The 20,686-nt window shown below is 34.7% G+C and overlaps 1 protein-coding gene across 3 annotated transcripts in view; it reads left to right on the top strand.

The window, feature by feature from the left end:
* The window catches only part of fbn1 (fibrillin 1), a 63,843-nt gene that overhangs the window by 26,436 nt on the left and 16,721 nt on the right, over positions 1-20,686 (top strand). For 2 of the 3 annotated variants that reach the window (XM_051870135.1, XM_051870134.1), the window contains exons 19-41: positions 1,085-1,210; positions 1,284-1,409; positions 3,103-3,222; positions 3,328-3,465; positions 4,770-4,820; positions 4,911-5,036; positions 5,138-5,362; positions 6,932-7,057; positions 7,614-7,742; positions 8,560-8,685; positions 9,006-9,131; positions 10,552-10,674; positions 10,751-10,876; positions 12,369-12,494; positions 15,694-15,816; positions 15,898-16,020; positions 16,108-16,233; positions 17,952-18,074; positions 18,167-18,289; positions 18,373-18,540; positions 19,664-19,732; positions 19,808-19,933; positions 20,202-20,324. In XM_051870135.1, coding sequence (XP_051726095.1) covers positions 1,085-1,210; positions 1,284-1,409; positions 3,103-3,222; positions 3,328-3,465; positions 4,770-4,820; positions 4,911-5,036; positions 5,138-5,362; positions 6,932-7,057; positions 7,614-7,742; positions 8,560-8,685; positions 9,006-9,131; positions 10,552-10,674; positions 10,751-10,876; positions 12,369-12,494; positions 15,694-15,816; positions 15,898-16,020; positions 16,108-16,233; positions 17,952-18,074; positions 18,167-18,289; positions 18,373-18,540; positions 19,664-19,732; positions 19,808-19,933; positions 20,202-20,324 — 2,898 coding nt within the window. Of the gene's footprint in view, positions 1-1,084; positions 1,211-1,283; positions 1,410-3,102; positions 3,223-3,327; positions 3,466-4,769; positions 4,821-4,910; positions 5,037-5,137; positions 5,363-6,931; positions 7,058-7,613; positions 7,743-8,559; positions 8,686-9,005; positions 9,132-10,551; positions 10,675-10,750; positions 10,877-12,368; positions 12,495-12,714; positions 14,990-15,693; positions 15,817-15,897; positions 16,021-16,107; positions 16,234-17,951; positions 18,075-18,166; positions 18,290-18,372; positions 18,541-19,663; positions 19,733-19,807; positions 19,934-20,201; positions 20,325-20,686 lie in introns of those variants that run through there. The other variant, XM_051870136.1, reaches the window with a different exon arrangement.

Genomic DNA, 20,686 nt, shown 5'->3' with positions numbered 1-20,686 from the left:
TAAAATTGAATATTCATTCTATACATTTCATAATTGTATATAATATTCTAATTATATTTCATAAATAATATCATTAAATTTATATATGTCCCATATTTCACCCAAAAATCAAAATAAAATAATTTAGATAACTATATGAATTATTAAACAGTTAATTATTCTAATTATATAATGTAATAAAATGAATGTATCCACTCATATTTCCATCCCATATTTCACCCAGAAATCAAAAGAAAAAAATCTAAATAAATAATAATAATTTAGATAACAAATATGAATTTTTAAACAGTTACTTAATAATAGATTTTAAAATGCAATTAAATGAAATATAATTTAATGTATATAACTATAATGATTCATAGCTATAGATATAAGCATTTATGAAGTGTATGCATAAATAAATAATAATTTATACAATTAATGTGAATTATTATTAAACAAATATATTATTATTGTTGTATATTTTATATTCTAAAATTTAATATTTAATCTATACATTTTATAACTTTATTTAATATTCTAATTATATTTAATAAATAATGATATCATTCAATTTATATATAGCCCATATTTAACCCAAAAATCAAAAGAAAAAATATGATAATTTAGATAACTAATATGAATTGTTAAACAGTTACTTAATAATATATTTTTATAATGCAATTATATAAATAAATATAATTTAATGTATAGAACTATAATGTTTCATAGCTCTAGATATAAACATTAATGAAGTGTATGAATAAAATAAATATAATGTTTTTATGAATTTTGGTTGAAATATGAGCTGGTTATGTTCTTTGTTTATGCATATGTATGTTTACTTGCATAAATCACAACTTTACATGAAGACAACATGTAATAATTGCTTTAATGAGCTCATTGTTTCTGTCTAAAATGAGCACATGATGTTAGCTAACTGCAGGATTTGTATTATCTTAGAACTGTACATTTCTGGACATTATTTTGACACAGTCACCTCTGATAACAGATCACTCTAAATTGTAATGTAGACACATGCATTTTCTGTGAAGCTGCTTTAAAGCGATAAATAAATGTGAATGTCTCTCTCTCTCTGAGTCAGATATAAACGAGTGTGCGCTGGACCCTGATATCTGTAAGAACGGCGTGTGCGAGAACATGCTCAGAACATACAAGTGTAACTGTAATCTGGGCTTCGAGGTGGACATCAGCGGGAAGACCTGTGTGGGTCAGTATCTCTGCAGACATTACCGTCGCACACTCGCAGACGTCTGCGTCACCGCTGTGTGTGTGTGTTTCAGACGTGGACGAGTGCATAATTAACAGTCACCTGTGTGAGAACGGCCAGTGCAGGAACACGCCGGGCAGCTACGCGTGTAACTGCCCGAAGGGCTTCATCTTCCATCCCAAGACAGAGGTGTGTGAAGGTGGGTCACGTCACAAACACACAGATCACACTATCAAACACACACACAGCAGGACGACTTTCTGATGGAATTCTCATTTCAACTGAAAACAGAGTCAGTTTGATTCATTTCTATTAATGTTCATCATTATAGTTATTATTAGCTGCCGTTATAGATGTTATTATAGGTATTGTTATAGTTATCGTTAGTTATTATTAGTTGTGGTTATAGATGTTATTATAGTTATTGTTATAGTTATCGTTAATTATTATCATTATAGTTATTGTTATAGTTATCGTTAATGATTGATTTAAGTAATGATTATCATTATAGTTATTAGTTGTCGTTATAGATGTTATTATAGTTATTCTTATAGTTTTAGTTAATTATAATTAGCTGCCATTATACATGTTATTGTAGTTATTGTTATAGTTATTGTTAGTTATTATTAGTTGTCGTTATCTATGTTATTATAGTTATTGTTATAGTTATCATTATGGTTATTGTTATAGTTATCATTAATGATTATTATTATAGTTATTATTATTAGTTGTCGTTATAGATGTTATTATAGTTATTGTTATAGTTATCGTTAATGATTATTATTATAGTTATCATTAGTTGTCGTTATAGATGTTATGATAGTTATTGTTATAGTTACGTTAATGATTATCATTATAGTTATTATTAGTTATCATTATAGATGTTATTATAGTTATTGTTATAGTTATCATTATAGTTATTGTTATATTTATCGTTAATGATTGATTTAGGTAATTATTATCATTATAGTTATTATTAGTTGTCGTCATAGATGTTATGATAGTTATTGTTATAGTTATCATTAATGATTATTATTATAGTTATTATTAGTTGTCGTTATAGATGTTATTATAGTTATTTTATAGTTATTGTTAATGATTATCATTATAGTTATTATTAGTTATCATTATAGATGTTATTATAGTTATTGTTATAGTTATCGTTATCATTAGTTGTCGTTATAGATGTTATGATAGTTATTGTTATAGTTACGTTAATGATTATCATTATAGTTATTATTAGTTATCATTATAGATGTTATTATAGTTATTGTTATAGTTATCATTATAGTTATTGTTATATTTATCGTTAATGATTGATTTAGGTAATTATTATCATTATAGTTATTATTAGTTGTCGTTATAGATGTTATGATAGGTATTGTTATAGTTATCGTTAATGATTATCATTATAGTTATTATTAGTTATCGTTATAGATGTTATGATAGTTATTATAATTATCGTTATCATTAGTTGTCGTTATAGATGTTATTATAGTTATTGTTATAGTTATCGTTAATGATTATCATTATAGTTATTGTTAGTTGTCGTTATAGATGTTATTATAGTTATTGTTATAGTTACGTTAATGATTATCATTATAGTTATTATTAGTTGTCGTATAGATTATATTATAATTAATGTTATAGTTACGTTAATGATTACGAAAATGTGCCATTTTTCAATTGTTTTTGAATGTTCGAAAAGTTGCAATTAAAAATAGAACTGTATTATTCTGTTTGTGCATATAAATGAAAATGATTATGATTAGTTGTGGTGCAGGGTTATTATCGTTAACTAAAACTGAAAACTGAAAAAGCTCAAATAAAGTAATACATGAGTTGGAAAAACTGAAACTAAACGAACCTTGTGTGTGTTTGTGTGTGTTCAGACGTCGATGAGTGTTTGTCCAACCCGTGTGTGAACGGCGAGTGTAAGAACAGTCCCGGCTCGTTCGTGTGTCTGTGCTCAACAGGAAGCACGCTGGACAGCTCAGGAACGCTGTGTGTGGGTAAGTGTCCTCAAGCACTTCCTGTCCGGTCAGACGTCGTCCTCCGTGTGTGTTGAAGCCTCGTGTGTGTGTGTGTGTGTGTGTGTGTGTGTGTGTGTGTTTCAGAGACCACTAAGGGCACGTGTTGGCTGAAGGTGGTTAACGGAAAGTGTGAGATTAACATTAACGGAGCGACGCTGAAGTCTCACTGCTGTGCCACGCTGGGGGCGGCGTGGGGGTCACCGTGTGCCAAGTGTGAACCAGGTGACCAGAACACTAACTGACCATTCCTGCTATCTAACCCCTCAAACACATACACTACCGGTCAAAGTTTGGGTCTTTCACACTGAACGTGATTTTTAGTTCCATCGCGCTAGATTATTAGTTATCATTACAGATGTTATTATAGTTATCATTATAGTTATTATTAGTTATCATTATGAATGTTATTATAGTTATCGTTATAGTTTCGCTAATGATTGTCATTATAGTTATTAGTTATCGTTATGGATGTTAATATAGTTATCGTTATATTTAACATTTTAGTTATCACAAATGATTGTCATTATAGTTATTATTAGTTGTTGTTATGGATGTTATTATAGTTATCGTTATAGTTATTGTTAATGATTATCATAGTTATTATTATTTATCGATATGGATGTTATTATAGTTATTGCTATAGTTATCTTTATAGTTATTGCTAATGATTGTCATTATAGTTATTGTTATAGTTATTATTAATGATTGATATAGTTTTTTTTTAACGATTTTTTTAAATTAAACTTTTTTTCACATGATCCTGCAGAAATAATTATAATTTGCTGCTCAGTTGTTATCAATTATTATTGGTGCTCAGTTATTAATAATGGTTCTTATTGTCAATGTTGGAAACATTTTTGTGGAAACTGATACATTTTATTTTTCAGGATTCTTTGATGAATAGAAAGTTCAAAAGAGCAGCATTTATTTGAAATAGAGTCTTTTGTAACATTATAAATGTCTTTACTGTCACTTTTGATCAATTTTAATCCTTGATAAAAGTATTAATTATTATTATTATTATTTTACTGACCCCAAACTTTTGAATGATTTCCACAAAAATATTAAGCATTAACATAGATAATAATAAAAACCATTATTAATATTTGAGCACCAATAATAGTTATTAATTGAGCAGCAAATCATCATATTAGAATGATTTCTGAAGGATCATGTGACACTGAAGACTGGAGTAATGATGCTGAAAATTCAGAGGAATAAATTACACTTTACTATATATTCACATAGAAAACAGTTATTTTACATTGGAATAATATTTCACAATTTTTACTGTATTTTTGATCAAATAAACGCAGCCTTGTTGAGCAGAAGAGACTCTTTGTTAAGAAAACTTTTGAATGGTCATGTATCACAATTTACACATAAATCTGAAGCAGCACAACTGTTTTCAATATTGATAATAATAAGAAATGTTTCTTCATCAGCATATTAGAATGATTTTCTGAAGGAAACTGAGACTTTGGCCAGTGTTTGTGTAGTAAAGGTGTGTGTTCTGTGTGTTTCAGATGCGTTCTGCTCTAAAGGTTACGCGCGGGTGAAGGGAACCATCTGTGAGGGTGAGATCTCGCGCTGACGTCAGGCTTTACTCTGGCCATGAGTCTCATTTCACCTGCTTCATGTGTGTGTGTGTGTGTGTGTGTGTTCAGATGTGAACGAGTGTGAGCTGTTTCCTAGCGTGTGCATCAATGGAAAGTGTGTGAACACGGACGGATCGTTTGTGTGCCAGTGCCCCACTGGCATGACTGTGGACGCCTCTGGAAGAACCTGTGTTGGTACGTACGCCGCCGTTCACTGGTTCGAAACAAATTATTCACGTTTTGAAGGTGCCCGTCACTAACGAAAGTTTGATGGATGTGAATGTGTGTGTTTGCAGACCTGCGCACTGAGTTGTGTTACCTCTCACACATCGACGAGCGCTGCGGAGCTGCGATTCCCGGACGGCATCGCGTGGACGCCTGCTGCTGCTCCGTCGGCGTGGCCTGGGGCCCGGAATGCGACGAGTGTCCGGAGAAGGGAACGCCGGAATACGCTCAGATCTGCCCTCGACCCGGTTTCTCCCACCGCGGAGACTTCATCAACGGGAAACCCTTCCTCAAAGGTGCGCGAGACAGAGCGGTCATACATTTGTTCATTCATTTGCAGTGGTAGTATTTTTACTTCATTACTGTACTTAAACACATTAATCAAGTATCTGTACTTTATCAGAGTATTTTTATCTTGGGAAACTTTTACTTCACTACATTCCAAAGCATAATATTGTACTTTTACGCCACTACAGTTCATAAAACATCATTCCTCGTTATTTCAAGATTGTTTCCGAGATGCGATAGTGATGTCCGATCAGTGAACGGATCGATTCTTTCCAATGAACCTGTTGAATTGATTCACAAATTGCACTGAACGAATCATTCACAAATCTCACTGAGTCAACAAATCACTGATTCAATGATCCGGTCAAAATGAACTGGAATATCGTCAAAGCTTAAATGGTGCGAAAAATAAGTTAAGTTTTAGTACATATTTTGGTTATGACTTAGGTAATGATTTAGGTAAATCTGCTGTAAAATGGCGATCTGTTTAAGCACATTGTAATGCCAATTACAATGAAAATCGCCAATTTCCTCTTAAAATGTTAATGTGTTTTGCCACATGTAACGTCTGTACATTGTATTTTATACTATTTGTGGCAATATATTTAGACAAATTAAGTATTTTCTCATTTTTAAAATGCTATATGGTATATTATTACATTGTTTGCACACTTGAATTATTAGTAACTTAAATTGATATTTTATTATATTGAAGTTTAATGTTTTAATAGTGTATCAGTTTTGGTAATTACTTGTTATGAAAGTAACTGTAAAAAGTAACTTATTGCGTTACTTGGTTACTTTTTATGGAAAGTAATGCGTTACTTCACTTTTGCGTAACTTTTTATGTTTTGTAATAACAAAAAAAAAAGTTCTGTTTTTGGCAAATTTAAAGGCCCTTTCACACCAAAATTGAAATGAATAAACCTCAAGCTGAAGAAGATGCAAATTCATGCCTGTACAGTAGAGGGCGCTGCTCAAACAAACCTTTCTTGATCTCAGAAGAATAGGATGCAGCAGAAGAAAGTTCAACACTTCAGCAATAAAAGCAAAAATGAAACACACATGTGATGTTTATCTAAAGTCATTTTTGCTTATTTGTGTGGTTGAATTGGCAGCAGAGACATTGGTTAATAAATCGAGATTAAATACATAAAGTATATTTGTGTAAATCAACATATTTAATGATTGCAGTTTTGCTTAATATTCTGAGTTTGCGTTTCCCTAATTGTAATTTTTAATACATGGGAAATCAAAGTAACTTGCATTACTTAACTAAAAAAGTAACTCAGATATTTTGTTGTAAATTTTAAAGTAATGCGTTACTTTACTAGTTCCTTAAAAAAAAAAAGTAATCTGATTACACACCTCCCAACACTGGTGCTGACTAAATAATGAACATGGTTCTTCAATCTTACTACTTTTAATACAATCAAGTACTTAAAACTGAGTACTTATACTTTGACTGGAGTAATATTTTATTAGGGTATCTGTGCTTGGTTTGCGTACTTCATTCACTACTGTTTGTTCCTTCCTTCATTCATCCTGACTCGTCATTAATCTCTGCTTTTCCTCAGACATAAACGAGTGTAAAATGATTCACAGCTTGTGCACCAACGGCCGCTGCAGGAACACCATCGGCAGCTTCCGCTGCAAGTGCGACAGCGGCTTCGCTCTGGACTCTGATGAAAGGAACTGCACAGGTGAGTTCAGATACAGACCATCTCACCTGTTTACACCTAAATACAGGTGAATGAGCTTCAGGACACACACAGGTCATCAGAAACATCCTGGTGTGGCACAAAACACATAATTATGTTTAATGGCAGTGTAATGACAGCTTTATTTTCAAAACTTTTTAAATTTAACTTACTAGAAGAAACTAAGTGTGTCCAGAGATCAAAATAAACAACTAAAATAATATGTATTCATTATAAAAATTACCATGGAGTTGTAAGATTTTATGTATTTTGACCTTTTCCAGGTCTAGAAATCACACTTTTAAAATGAGGCTTCCTCGTATATTCAGGTTTTCAATGACCGTGTGAATCCTGGTTCTTAAAGACAAAAACTGTTGTTGAGGAGGTGAATTAAAATAAGAAGGATTTTTAGTTTATTTTCATGCTTAATTTAAATAATCTTAAGGCTCTCTGGTTGTTTGAGAAGCACTGATCTAGATGCCGAAGAACTGTCTTCACTCATTGTTTGGTGCTGAATGTGTGCGTGTGTGTGTGTGTGTGTGTGTGTGTGTGTTGACAGATATCGACGAGTGTCGCATCTCTCCTGACCTGTGTGGTCAAGGCACGTGTGTGAACACAGCCGGGGACTTTCAGTGCGAGTGTTTCACCGGATATGAGAGCGGATTCATGATGATGAAGAACTGCATGGGTGAGACTCTCATTAGCTGTGTTTACATCTAAAGTTTGCGAGTTTAACTTGTGCGCAAAATTGCAATATTGCATAAAACATTTGCAAATAAAGCAGCGTTTCCATCACATGTGTTCAAGAGACAAAATTGTCACTTCCTGGAAAGTTGGCGCAAAATATCAGTAATAAAAATGTAAGTTTCTTCAATCGGGCTCTTTTTCCCTCCATCATAAATGAGTTCATCTCAGAGCGTCAGACGAAACACAATAAACGCTGTCATGTGATCTTGCGTTCGGATGCTGGTGTTCAGGAACACAGTCGTGTGAGACGCTTCTGGAGGGAATTAAACCAAATCATTCTGATGACAGACTGACTCATTTGAGATGCTGCGATGCGATTGGTCCGCTGGTTAGTCCAGTTATCCAATCGCAGCTTTTGCTGAGGCAAAGTCACATGAGGTTTTGAGGGATTTATTTAGTAAATGTGTTTCCGTCGTAGTTTATGCACGTCTTCTTATCGGATACAAAATTTCCATCTCTTGGCATTTCCATCCAGAGTTTTTTATGCAATTTATGCACATTTGCATAAAAATAGGTGGATGAAAACATAGCTATTGTTTACAAATCACCTTTCTATAACGCTTTATATAATACAGATACCCAATCAAATATGAGACAAAGCTGTAAAGACAAGAGAGTTGTTATTCAGATGAATTCAGTTCAAGTTTTGTTCTCGTCTGATAGCATCAGTGCAGTCAAAGCAATAATATTACTGAATATTAATTCTTTTAAACCCCAGTTGTATTGAGTGTTGTGTTGCTGATGTGTGTGTGTTTCAGACATCAATGAGTGTGAGCGCAACCCTTTGCTCTGTAGAGGAGGCGAATGCATCAACACCGAGGGCAGCTTCCGCTGCTCGTGTCCGGAGGGCCATGAGATCGCTCCCGACGGCTCCGCGTGCTTGGGTCAGTGTGTTTGTGTGTGTTATAACTCACTGTAGGGTCATTGTAAACCCTGGGTAAATGGAATCCTTCATGTTTCACATTGCTCATAATTTACCCGGGGTTAAAAGCGGGGTTTAGAAAGACGATAACCCGGGGTTAAGCACAACGTGAAAAGCCCTACTGTGTGTCATCTATGTGTGTGTGTGTGTGTGTGTGTTAATGTGATGAGGAGAAACTCTTCTTAGTTTGTGGTTTGTAAAGTTTGACCTAAACCTTCATATTCAAAACATCCTGAATTCACAGTTTTGGGTCAAAGTTGTGTTTATTGTGTTTTTCTGCAGATATTAATGAGTGTGAACTGAGTGACAAACTGTGCAGGAACGGTCAGTGTGTGAACATGATCGGACACTATCAGTGCTCCTGTAACACCGGCTACAAATCCACTGAAGACAGACTCGCTTGCGTCGGTAAGACACGCAGACGCTCACGGCACTAACATTCACGTTAAATGTGGCGTTTCACACATCAATCACTGTATTTTCCTATTTTCAGACAGCAGCTCTTGCAGTAAAACACTCGTAATTGAGTTTGTAATGCGAGTGAAACAGGCTGTTGTTGCTCTTTGTGACTTATAGTCAGTATTCTTGCCAAAGAGAGATAAATGCATGAAAATTTCAGGCTTCTATCTGAAAATCGACCCCAGAGTGAGAGGAAATTGCACAAAATGAGGAGAAGTCTCAAAGTTGAAATGTTCTGCATGTGCAGTATAATTACAGAGGTACTGCCTAAAAAAGATTTAGGACGGAGACTTGAACCTTTCCCATTATAAACTGACCCTAAAAGTGGAACTTTGAGCAATTTTGATCATTACATTTGGACTTAAAGGGCCAGTTCTCCCAAAAATGATAATTCTGTCATCATTTACTCACCCTCAGTACTATGGAAGTCAGTCAAATGTTTGCTTACTCATATTCTTCACAGTATCTTCTTTCGAAGAGCTCAGACCATCCTGAGCTGATATTAAGGTTTCGGTAAACGTCCATATAACCCAAAGATGGCCGCTGAGGTTAAACCAAGTAAAATAACAATAAAAACTGGTGGTTTTGCAATAGAAATACATAGAGATAATCACTCAGAAAAATGAGGAAGATTAAAAATGGTCAAGCAACCTCCACTGGAGCACTTGAGATGGACTGACCTTTTTAATTAGTCTATTAATAGACATTATTATGGTGCGAGAACCCTATTGGATCTCTTCTTTGAAATGAATCACATTTTTGAGGGTCTAAACAAGCTTAAAACCTCATGAAATTTGGCACACGTGTCAGAAGTGGTGAAAATTTACATCTGATATGGATTTTAGAATTTAATGTGGCAAAATGGCTCGATAGCGCCACCTACAATATTTCAACAAAGCGCCCCTCTCGCTACGATTCATGTACATGTACGAAATTTGGTACGCTCATGTAACATCCCAAAACCTGCAAAAAAGTCTCTTGGAGCCAAACCCTAAACCCAACAGGAAGTCAGCAATTTAGAATTTTCTCTGCAATCGGCGTGTCCGTGACAAATTTCAATGTTTTACCATGAAACAGGAAGTTGTTGTAACTCAAGCATACAATGTCCAAAGTCTAAAAGAGTCCTGGCCTGAAGACAAATGTATGCTAATATTCACTTATAGTCACAGCGCCACCTATATGCATTAAGAACTAATAACTGATCACACTGTATAATCAATGGCATGCATATGTAGATCAGCAGACTTACAACAGCCATATACAGGAATATTTCCAAGTCGTCATATTCATAATATGGCCGCAAACCACAGAATCTGATGTGCATGTAAACGCAGGTCAGCGAGTCATGTGACATGCGCGTGTGTTTCAGATATTGATGAGTGCACCATTGAGAACGGTGGCTGTGAGACCTTCTGCACGAACTCAGAGGGCAGTTACGAGTGCAGCTGTCGCCGCGGTTACGCCCTCATGCCTGACCTCAGGAGCTGCACAGGTGAGAAACACACACACACACACACACACACACACACTTACTGTACTGAACTCACGCCGCTGTGTCGTGTGTGCAGATATCGACGAGTGTGAGGACAGTCCTGACATCTGCGACGGCGGGCAGTGCACGAACATCCCGGGTGAATTCCAGTGCCTGTGTTTTGATGGATTCATGTCGTCTGAGGATATGAAATCATGTCTGGGTAAATCACACACTCAGCCATTCATTCATAACGAGTCTCTTTAATGAGGCTGATGACACGAGACAAACACTGCATGATTATTTGCACATGTACTGTGGTAATACTGTGGTATTCTTTGAGGTACACTGGAGTACTGTGTGAATACCATAACACAGGGTTTCCCAAACTAGGGTTCGTGAGCTGATGAAAGACTAATAATTAATTAAATCATAAAAATGTAAAATGAAAATAAATATTTTGAAAATAAAAACAATCAAAATATAACTTACTAAAAATTAATTCAATCATAAAAATTTGGAAAAATAAAATAAATAATTTTAAAATAAAAACATCAAAATAAAGCACATATTAAAAAGTAATTAAATCATAAAAATGTAAAACTAATAAAATAAGTAAGTTTAAAAATAAAAACTATCAAAATATTGATTTCACTAAAAATTAATTAAATCATAAAAATGATAATAATAATAATAATAATAATTATATTTAATAATAATTTAAAAAAATAAAAACAGTCAAAATAAAACACTAAAAACTGATTAAATCATAAAAAATGTAAATTGAAAATAAATAATTTTAAAATAAAAACAATTAAAATATAACTTACTAAAAATTAATTCAATCATAAAAATGTGGAAAAATAAAATTAAAAAAATCTAAATAAAGCACATACTAAAAAGTAATTAAATCATAAAAATGTAAAAATAATAAAATAAGTCATTTTAAAATAAAAAGTCAAAATAAAACACAAAAAAATGATAAAATTGAAAATAAATAATTTTAAAATAAAAACAATCAAAATAAAGCTTTTACTAAAAATGAATTAAATCATAAAAAATAATAATAATTTTAAAATAAAAACATCAAAATAGATAACTTACTAAAAAGTAATTAAATCATAAAAATGTAAAAAAAATAAATAAATAAATAAATAATTTTAAAATAAAAACAGTGAAATATTATTAAATCATAAAAAATAAAAATAAATAATTTTTAAATAAAAGCATTAAAATAAAACACTAAAAATTAATTAAATCATTAAAACATAAAACAAAATTAATAATTTAAAAATACAAACAATTAAAATGAAATGCAAATTAAATTATAAAATGTTAAAAAAAAAAATTAAATAAAAGCAATTGAAATAAAATGCTTATTAAAGATGAAATATAAAGGTGAAATATTTTATTTTTTTACCTGCATGTCATGTGACCATTAAATGACATCAGAAAATGTCATTCTCTTTCATCACTCTTACATCATTCGTGTTGTTAAATTATTGCAACATTAACTTGATTTTTATTTATATTAATATGACATCAAGTAAATATTTCAGCTCAAAGGGGATCAGCTGATGTAAAAATGTTTGTAAATCCCTGTCATAATGTATGAATATGATACTCATTCAGTACTATGGTAAATGGTATACTGATACTGATGATGATGATGATGATGATGGTTCTGTGTGTGTGTGTGTGTGTGTGTGAGACAGATGTGAACGAGTGTGAGCTGAATCCCAACATCTGTCTGAGCGGGAAGTGTGAAAACACGAAGGGCTCGTTTATCTGTCACTGTGACCTCGGATTCTCCGTCAGGAAAGGGACGACCGGCTGTACAGGTGAGACGCACTTCACACACACACACACACACACACACACACACACACACACACACACACACACAGACCTGCTGACATTATTAGATCAGAATCAGAACATCATCACGTGTTTATCTGACGGTCTGATCTGAGTTTAGCGATTAGAATGTTTATTAAAACATTACCGTATGTAATGAGGGATTTAGTGTGTTGCTATGCTGTTGCTTGGGTCCTCTGGGAGGTTGCTAGGTGGTGTGGATCCTGACCGTCTCCTGCACGCGCTGAAGGACAGCCAGAACCCTCGCCGCTCGCTCAGAGGAGCTCATATTTTCCGTGTTTCTGGAGCATGTTTTCCTGCAGGAAAGAACAGCGTCTGATCTGAGTCAGCGCGCAGGAATTCTGCTGCCGCCACATGTTCTCGGGAGCTTCCAGCTCGGGATGTTTGCACGTGAGGTCGAACGAGTTGAACGCTGGGAGATATTCGGCCCGGATTCCTGAGCGCTGATCAATCGCTAATGAAACGGCCCATTAGAGTCGGTTAACCAGTCGAACCGCATGGGCGGCAACGGCGATCGCAGAACCCATGTTCCGTGTTTTCCTCGTTTCTCTGTGTCACGACTGAATCTTTTGGCTGGTTTCCGACTGAATCCGTTAAGCGGCGTTCCGTGGAGATCTGCAGGAGGGAAGAGAGCCGCGTCACGCCAGTTTTGGATTCGTTGATGTCTGTTGTTTCTTTCTGTCGGGTTTTTATTTTAATTTCTTACACATTTTCATCCTAAAAACATTTTCCGCACATCTGCAGCCGTTTGTCTTTCTGTGTATTTTTACTGGTGATGATTTTAATGTCTGTCATTTATAAACGTCCTGCTGTGAGCTTCATTTATCTTGATGTTTTCCAGGCATGATGGGATTGAAGTTTGATCGTAATGAACTGAAGGTCGTTTGTTTGAGTTCTGCTCATTTCGCTGTTGGATTGTGGGATAATTAATCTGGCAGAGATGTAGTCAGTGATTGATGACTGTTTGTAGGGCAGAAGGCCAGTGTGTGTGTGTGTGTGTGTGTGTGATGGTCATCCGTGTTCCTCATCAGATGTGTTTTAACTGGCCCATCAGCACTTGTAAATAAGGCTGACGTCATCAGTGGTCAAACTTCATGGGTGTAGTTGGAGTGATTGAGGTCAGAGGTCAATGCACACACATACACACACACACACTGTGACTCACTGTTTAAGATGCTTTCTTTAATGCAGGGATTCCCAAACATTTAAATTTTGCATTTTTATGATTTATTTCAAGCGTTTTATTCTGTGTGTTTGTTCGGTATCACATGTACGGTGAGTTATTTTATATATTGCAAATATAAAACATCAGTTCTAGAGAAATATTCATCATGTAGTTTCATTCTCTATCATCACTTCATGTGTTTTTGTGTTAATTCTGTGTAATTTGACTGACATCATCTTTATTGATGAGCTTGTTTATCTGAGATTAATTCCCATCAGGGCAGTTAAGTCATTTATTTTGGAGTAAACACTGAAGCGCTCCGCTATTTCCTCTCTCTCTCATTTTATCACTTTGATTCAGTGTCAACTGGCGCATATTTTGTGGATTAGATTTGCTCTAATAAAAGCTCAGCATGCTAACAAGACAAGAGAGAGAGAGAGAGAGACGGAGACGTCGCTCTGCTCCGGTTATTTCAGGACAGACGGAGCGCTGGAGTCTCCTGCTCTAATGAGAATCAATGATGGAACAGAATGTGATGGACTTCATCAGACACGTTCACAACAGAGAAACGACACGCTCGTTAAACACGCTCATTAGATGGACACTGACCGCTCACAGGATCTCGGGTCCAAGCATGCACAGTTATTTCAGATCCTGCAACAGGAAATGATGTCACACTCCAGGACGTGGCCGTTGACATGGTCAAACATCGTTTTCATGGGTCAACAAACTTTAGCTCAGCAAAAGATGAAAACTCCTGCTCTATACAGACATACATATACATATATATACAGTCAAACCAAAAATTATTCAGACATTTTTGATATTTTTGATATATTTGTACTAGTGTGTTCAGGACACTATAGTTCATTAATGTAAGTGAGGATAGAGAAATAAAGTAAACTGTGACATATTATACACAAAAATCTTCATACAGTGGACTAGTAAAACTGATAAAAATTTAGAACCAAAAATTATTCAGACACTTTGACCTGACCATGTTTTGCTTAAATGTTATCTGACATAATTAAGATTAATTTTTTCTGACACAGTTTAACTATATATATACAGTATGACAAATGTGTGTGTGTGAAAAAAATGTATGTGTGTGTATATATATATATATATATAACATTGTTAGAAATGTGTACAAAATTATCTGGAAAATATTTACATATCTGTATCCTTTATTCTACTTACCGTTAGTGTACTGTAAGATGTATAATCCGGAAGAGAAACATAAAATATTACAAAGTATCCAGAAACAAAGTAATTCTGTAAATTAATCCTAAATAAATTAATTAATAATAAATAAATAGCAACACATTTATAATAACTTATGTTGTTTTTTTTTGTTGTTTTTTTTTATATTTTTCTATGAACTTTTTTCATGGATGCTGTAGCAGTGTTATTTTAGTATATTTTCAGTATATTTTCATGTTAATTTTAGTTAAAGTTTTAGTAATTTTGTTGTGTATTTTTGTCATTTTTATAAGTTTCTTGTTTGTTTTTAAATATTGTCTTTATAGTTTTTATTAATTTTTTATGGTCACACTTTAGTTTAGGGTCCAATTCTCACTATTAACTAACTATTAACTACGACTTTTGCCTCGATAAACTCCTAATTACTGCTTATTAATAGTTAATAAGGTAGTTGTTAAATTTAGGTATTGGGTAGAATATGGTCATGCATTAATATAATATCCTAATATGCATGCTAATAAGCAACTAGTTAATAGTGAGAACTGGACCCTAAACTAAAGTGTTGCAATTTTTATTTCAGTTTTTTTTTTAGTTATTTTAGTGCATCAAGTTAAACTAAATGAAAATGAGAAAACTTGCCTTGGCAACAAGCTGAAATGAAATAAGTTCAAGATTTTATGGATTCAAATTGAATATTCCCACCTCCGACTTTGTTTCAAACACAGCAATAGTCTGCTGTTTGTGATGTGCAGTCCATGTCTGTGACGCTCTCCTCGTGTGTGTGTGTGATTTAGATATTAACGAGTGTGAGATCGGCGCTCATAACTGCGACCGGCACGCGACCTGCACCAACACCGCCGGCAGCTTCAAATGCAGCTGCGCTCCGGGCTGGATCGGGAACGGGATCAAATGCTCAGGTACGAACCCTCGCTGGCGATCATAGACGAGATCTGATCTGATGTGGCTTAATTGATCATGATCAATCACTGCTGTTACAGATCTGGACGAGTGTTCCAATGGGACGCACCTGTGCAGCCCCAGCGCAGACTGCATGAACACCATGGGCTCCTACCGCTGCCTGTGCAAAGAGGGCTTCAACGGAGACGGCTTCTACTGCACCGGTACACACACACACACACACATACTTGTTCATTCACACACACACATCATGATGCCATTGTTAATGTGTGTGTGTGTGTGTCCTGTAGACACGGATGAGTGTGCTGAGAACGTGAATCTGTGTGAGAGCGGACACTGTCTGAACATCGCTGGAGGATATCGCTGTGAATGTGACATGGGCTTCATCCCCACTGCAGACGGCAAAGCGTGTGAAGGTGAGACGCTCCTCCTGCCTGTTCATCTGTCACTCCACCTTAACTGCCTGTCTGTCGTAACTATAATCATTATCATTATAGTTATCATTAATGATTATCATTATAGTTATTATTAGTTGTCGTTATAGATATTATTATTGTTACCGTTATAGTTATCATTAATGATTATCATAGTTATTATTAGTTGTCATAGATGTTATTATACAGTTGCAAGAAAAAGTATGTGAACCACTTGCAGAATCTGTGAAAATGTGAATAATTTTAACAAAATAAGGAGATAATACAAAATGCATGTTATTTTGTATTTAGTACTGTCCTGAGTAAGATATTTTACATAAAAGATGTTTACATATAATCCACAAGACAAAAAAATAGCTGAATTTATTAAAATAACCCCATTCATAAGTTTGTGAACCATTGATTCCTAATACTGTGTGTGGTTACCTGGATGATCTACGACTGTTTGTTTGTTTTGTGATGTTTGTTCATGAGTCTCTTGTTTGCCCTGTGCAGTTAAACTGAGCTCTGTTCTTCAGAAAAATCCTCCAGCTCCTGCAGATTCTTCAGTTTTCCAGCATCTTTTGCATATTTGAACCCTTTACAGCAGTGACTGAATGATTTTGAGATCCGTCTTTTCACACTGAGGACAAAACACAACTATTAAAAAAGGTTCAAACATTCACTGATGCTCCAGAAGGAAACACGACGCATTAATAGAAGGGGGGTGAAAACTTTTGGAATTTGAAGATCAAGGTAAATTGGATTTAATTTGTCTTCCGGGAAACATGAAAGTATCTTCTGTTGCTTCCGAAGGGCAGTACTAAATGAAAAAAATGTATATTTAAACAAAATAAGAAAAATTTGGACATCTTCATCCTGTTCAAAACTTTTCACCCCCGACTCTCAATACATCGTGTTTCCTTCTGGAGCATTAGTGAATGTTTGAACCTTTTTTAATAGTTGTGTTTGAGTCCCTCAGTTGTCCTCAGTGTGAAAAGACGGATCTCAAAATCATTCAGTCACTGAGACTCATGAACAAACATCACTAAACAAACAAACAGTCGTGGATCATCAGGTAACCACACACAGTATTAAGAATCAGTGGTTCACATACTTATGAATGGGGTTATTTTAATAAATTCAGCTATTTTTTTGTCTTTTGGATTATATGTAAACATCTTTTATGTAAAATATCTTAATCAGGACAGTACTAAATAAAAAATAACAAGCATTTTGTATTATCTCCTTTATTTTGTTAAAATTATTCACATTTTCACAGATTCTGCAAGTGGTTCACATACTTTTTTTTGCAACTGTAGTTATTGTTATAGTTATCATTATTTATTATTAGTTATAGATGTTATTGTTGTTATTGTTATAGTTATCACTAATAATTATCATTATATTTATCGTAGTTATTACAGTTATTGTTATAATTGTTATTGATTATCATTATATTTATAGTTAATGGTTATCATTAACTATAAATATCATCTTGGTCTGGGCGGACCCTAAAACATGTTGCTCTTCATAATCAATCAAAATAACTAATAATAATAACAACCCTATTAATATCAAAGGCAACTTCTTACAGTCGAGCCAAAACCTGATGGTTAAATCAGTCCTGTGTGTGTTTGTGCCTGAAACTTCCTGTGAGCTCAGTTCCTCCTGATCAAGACACATAACCCGTTACAGCTGTTGTGTGTGTTTCTCCGCAGACATAGACGAGTGCACGTTTGCCGACATCTGTGTGAACGGCCGCTGCCGCAATATTCCGGGTCTCTTCAGGTGCCTCTGTGACACCGGCTATGAGCTGGACCGGAGCGGAGGAAACTGCACGGGTATCACATGATCTCACACATCAGACACGTGACACGTGTGACCTGTCCTCTCCTCTCATCCCTCCTTTTCTTTCTCTTCTTTTCTGTGTCAGACGTGAACGAGTGTGCCAGCCCGACCACATGCATCAGCGGTCTGTGTGTGAACACCCCGGGCAGTTACATCTGCAGCTGTCCTCAGGGCTTTGAGCTCAACCCCACTGGAGTCGGCTGCGTCGGTGAGACACGCTCAGCTCGAAACAGCTTCAGCCGACGGCCGCAGGCTCCACACCACTCATGATGTCATCTATCTGTCTTGCAGACACTCGCTCTGGAACCTGCTATCTGGAGGTCCATCAGCGTGGCGATTACTCGGACAGTCTGGACTGCTCCACTGAGATCGGCGTGGGCGTGTCCAAAGCGTCCTGCTGCTGTTCTCTGGGTCGGGCGTGGGGGTCGCCCTGTGAGGCCTGTCCACTGCTCAACTCCTGTGAGTCTCACACACTATAGTCAGCATTATAGTTATAGTTATTCATTATCATTATCATTATAGTTATTGTTATTCATTATCGTTATAATTATCATTATAGTTATTGTTATTCATTATCGTTATAATTATCATTATAGTTATTGTTAATGATTATCATTAAAGTTATCAATATTCATTATCATTATTAGGAATGTAATGAGATATCGCGATATAAAAATGTGACGATATGTATCAGTGATGTAAACAATATGATTAGCGAAATAGAGTTAGTTTTATTCAGCTTACTGTATTTATAAGGTATAATTCACCCAAACATGTAAATTCTGCCATTATGTTATCATATTAGCCATATTAGTTATCGTTAATGTTTGACATTATAGTTGGCATTATATTTATCGCTATAGTTATTGTTATAGTTATCATTATTGATTTCCATTATAGTTATCGTTATAGTTATCGTTAATGTTTGACATTATAGTTGGCATTATATTTATCACTATAGTTATTGTTATAGTTATCGTTAATGATTGTCGTTATAGTTATCATTATATTTATTGCTATAGTTATCATTATAGTTATCGTTAATGATTGTCATTATAGTTATTGTTATAGTTATCATTAATGATTGACGTTATAGTTGGCATTATATTTATCACTATAGTTATAGTTATTGTTATAGTTATCGTTAATGATTGTTGTTATAGTTATCGTTAATGTTTGATGTTATAGTTGGCATTATATTTATCACTATAGTTATTGTTAATGATTGTCGTTGTAGTTATCATTATAGTTATCGTTAATGTTTGATGTTATAGTTGGCATTATATTTATCACTATAGTTATTGTTAATGATTGTCGTTGTAGTTATCATTATAGTTATCGTTAATGTTTGATGTTATAGTTGGCATTATATTTATCACTATAGTTATTGTTATAGTTATCGTTAATGATTGTCGTTATAGTTATCGTTAATGTTTGACGTTGTAGTTATCGTTATAGTTATTGTTAATGTTTGATGTTATAGTTAGCATTATATTTACAGCTCCAGTGAGTCTCTCACACACACACACACACTCATGTGAGCCCTCGTTTTGTTCACTGATTGTTATTGTTTCTCCCTCAGCTGAGTACAAGGTTCTGTGTCCCGGAGGAGAAGGATTCCGACCCAATCCGATCACAGTGATACTAGAGGGTAGATAGAGCGCACACACACACACACACACATGTTCTCCAGTGCTGTATGTTGACCATTGTGTCTGTGTGTCAGATATCAACGAGTGTCAGGAGCTGCCTGGTCTGTGTCAGGGAGGAAACTGCATCAACACGTTTGGCAGTTTCCACTGTGAATGTCCAAAAGGTTTTGCACTCAATGAAGACACCAGGATCTGTGAAGGTCAGTCATACTTCCTCTTTCACACACTCTTTCTGTCTCTCTTACTAAGTCAAGTCAAGAGCAAGCAGAGCCCATTATAATCAGTAATACTGACAGTAAATAAACACTGCTTGCACTGCTTCCGACAACAGGACAAATGCATTTGAAACATTCGCTTTGACGCATTCAGTGCAGACACACTCAACAACGGACATAGACACGTGTCAGTCCAGACCAGCTGCAACGATTAGAAAGTGAAAAAAAGTGACTGTTTATATTGTGTGTGTAGATGTGGATGAGTGTAAGCGGTCTGGCATCTGTGGTCCAGGTGAGTGTTACAACACCATTGGAAACTACACCTGCATCTGCCCACCGGAGTACATGCAGATCAACGGAGGAAACAACTGCATGGGTGAGTCGCACACTACACGCATAATTACAGTTATCATTAATGATTATCATTATAGTTATTGTTAATAATTAACGTTATAGTTATTATATTTATCGTTATAGTTATCGTTAATGATTGACATTATAGTTAGCATCATATTTATCGCTATAGTTAGCATTATACTTATCATTATAGTTATTTTTATAGTTATTGTTAATGATTGTCAGTCAATACTAGTTACACTATAGTGTCATAGTTATCGCTATAGTTATCGTTATTGTTATCGTTAATATTATTATAGTTTTTGTTATAGTTATCGTTAATTATATAATTATAATTATTTTTATAGTTAATGATTATCATTAAAGCGGTTTTCTTCAGAG

The sequence above is a fragment of the Ctenopharyngodon idella genome, chromosome 18 (genome assembly GCF_019924925.1).
Source record: "Ctenopharyngodon idella isolate HZGC_01 chromosome 18, HZGC01, whole genome shotgun sequence".
NCBI classification, from domain to species: Eukaryota; Metazoa; Chordata; class Actinopteri; order Cypriniformes; family Xenocyprididae; genus Ctenopharyngodon; species Ctenopharyngodon idella.
The sequence above is the reverse complement of the archived record's forward strand: the minus strand, read 5'-3'. Positions and strand labels throughout refer to the sequence as shown.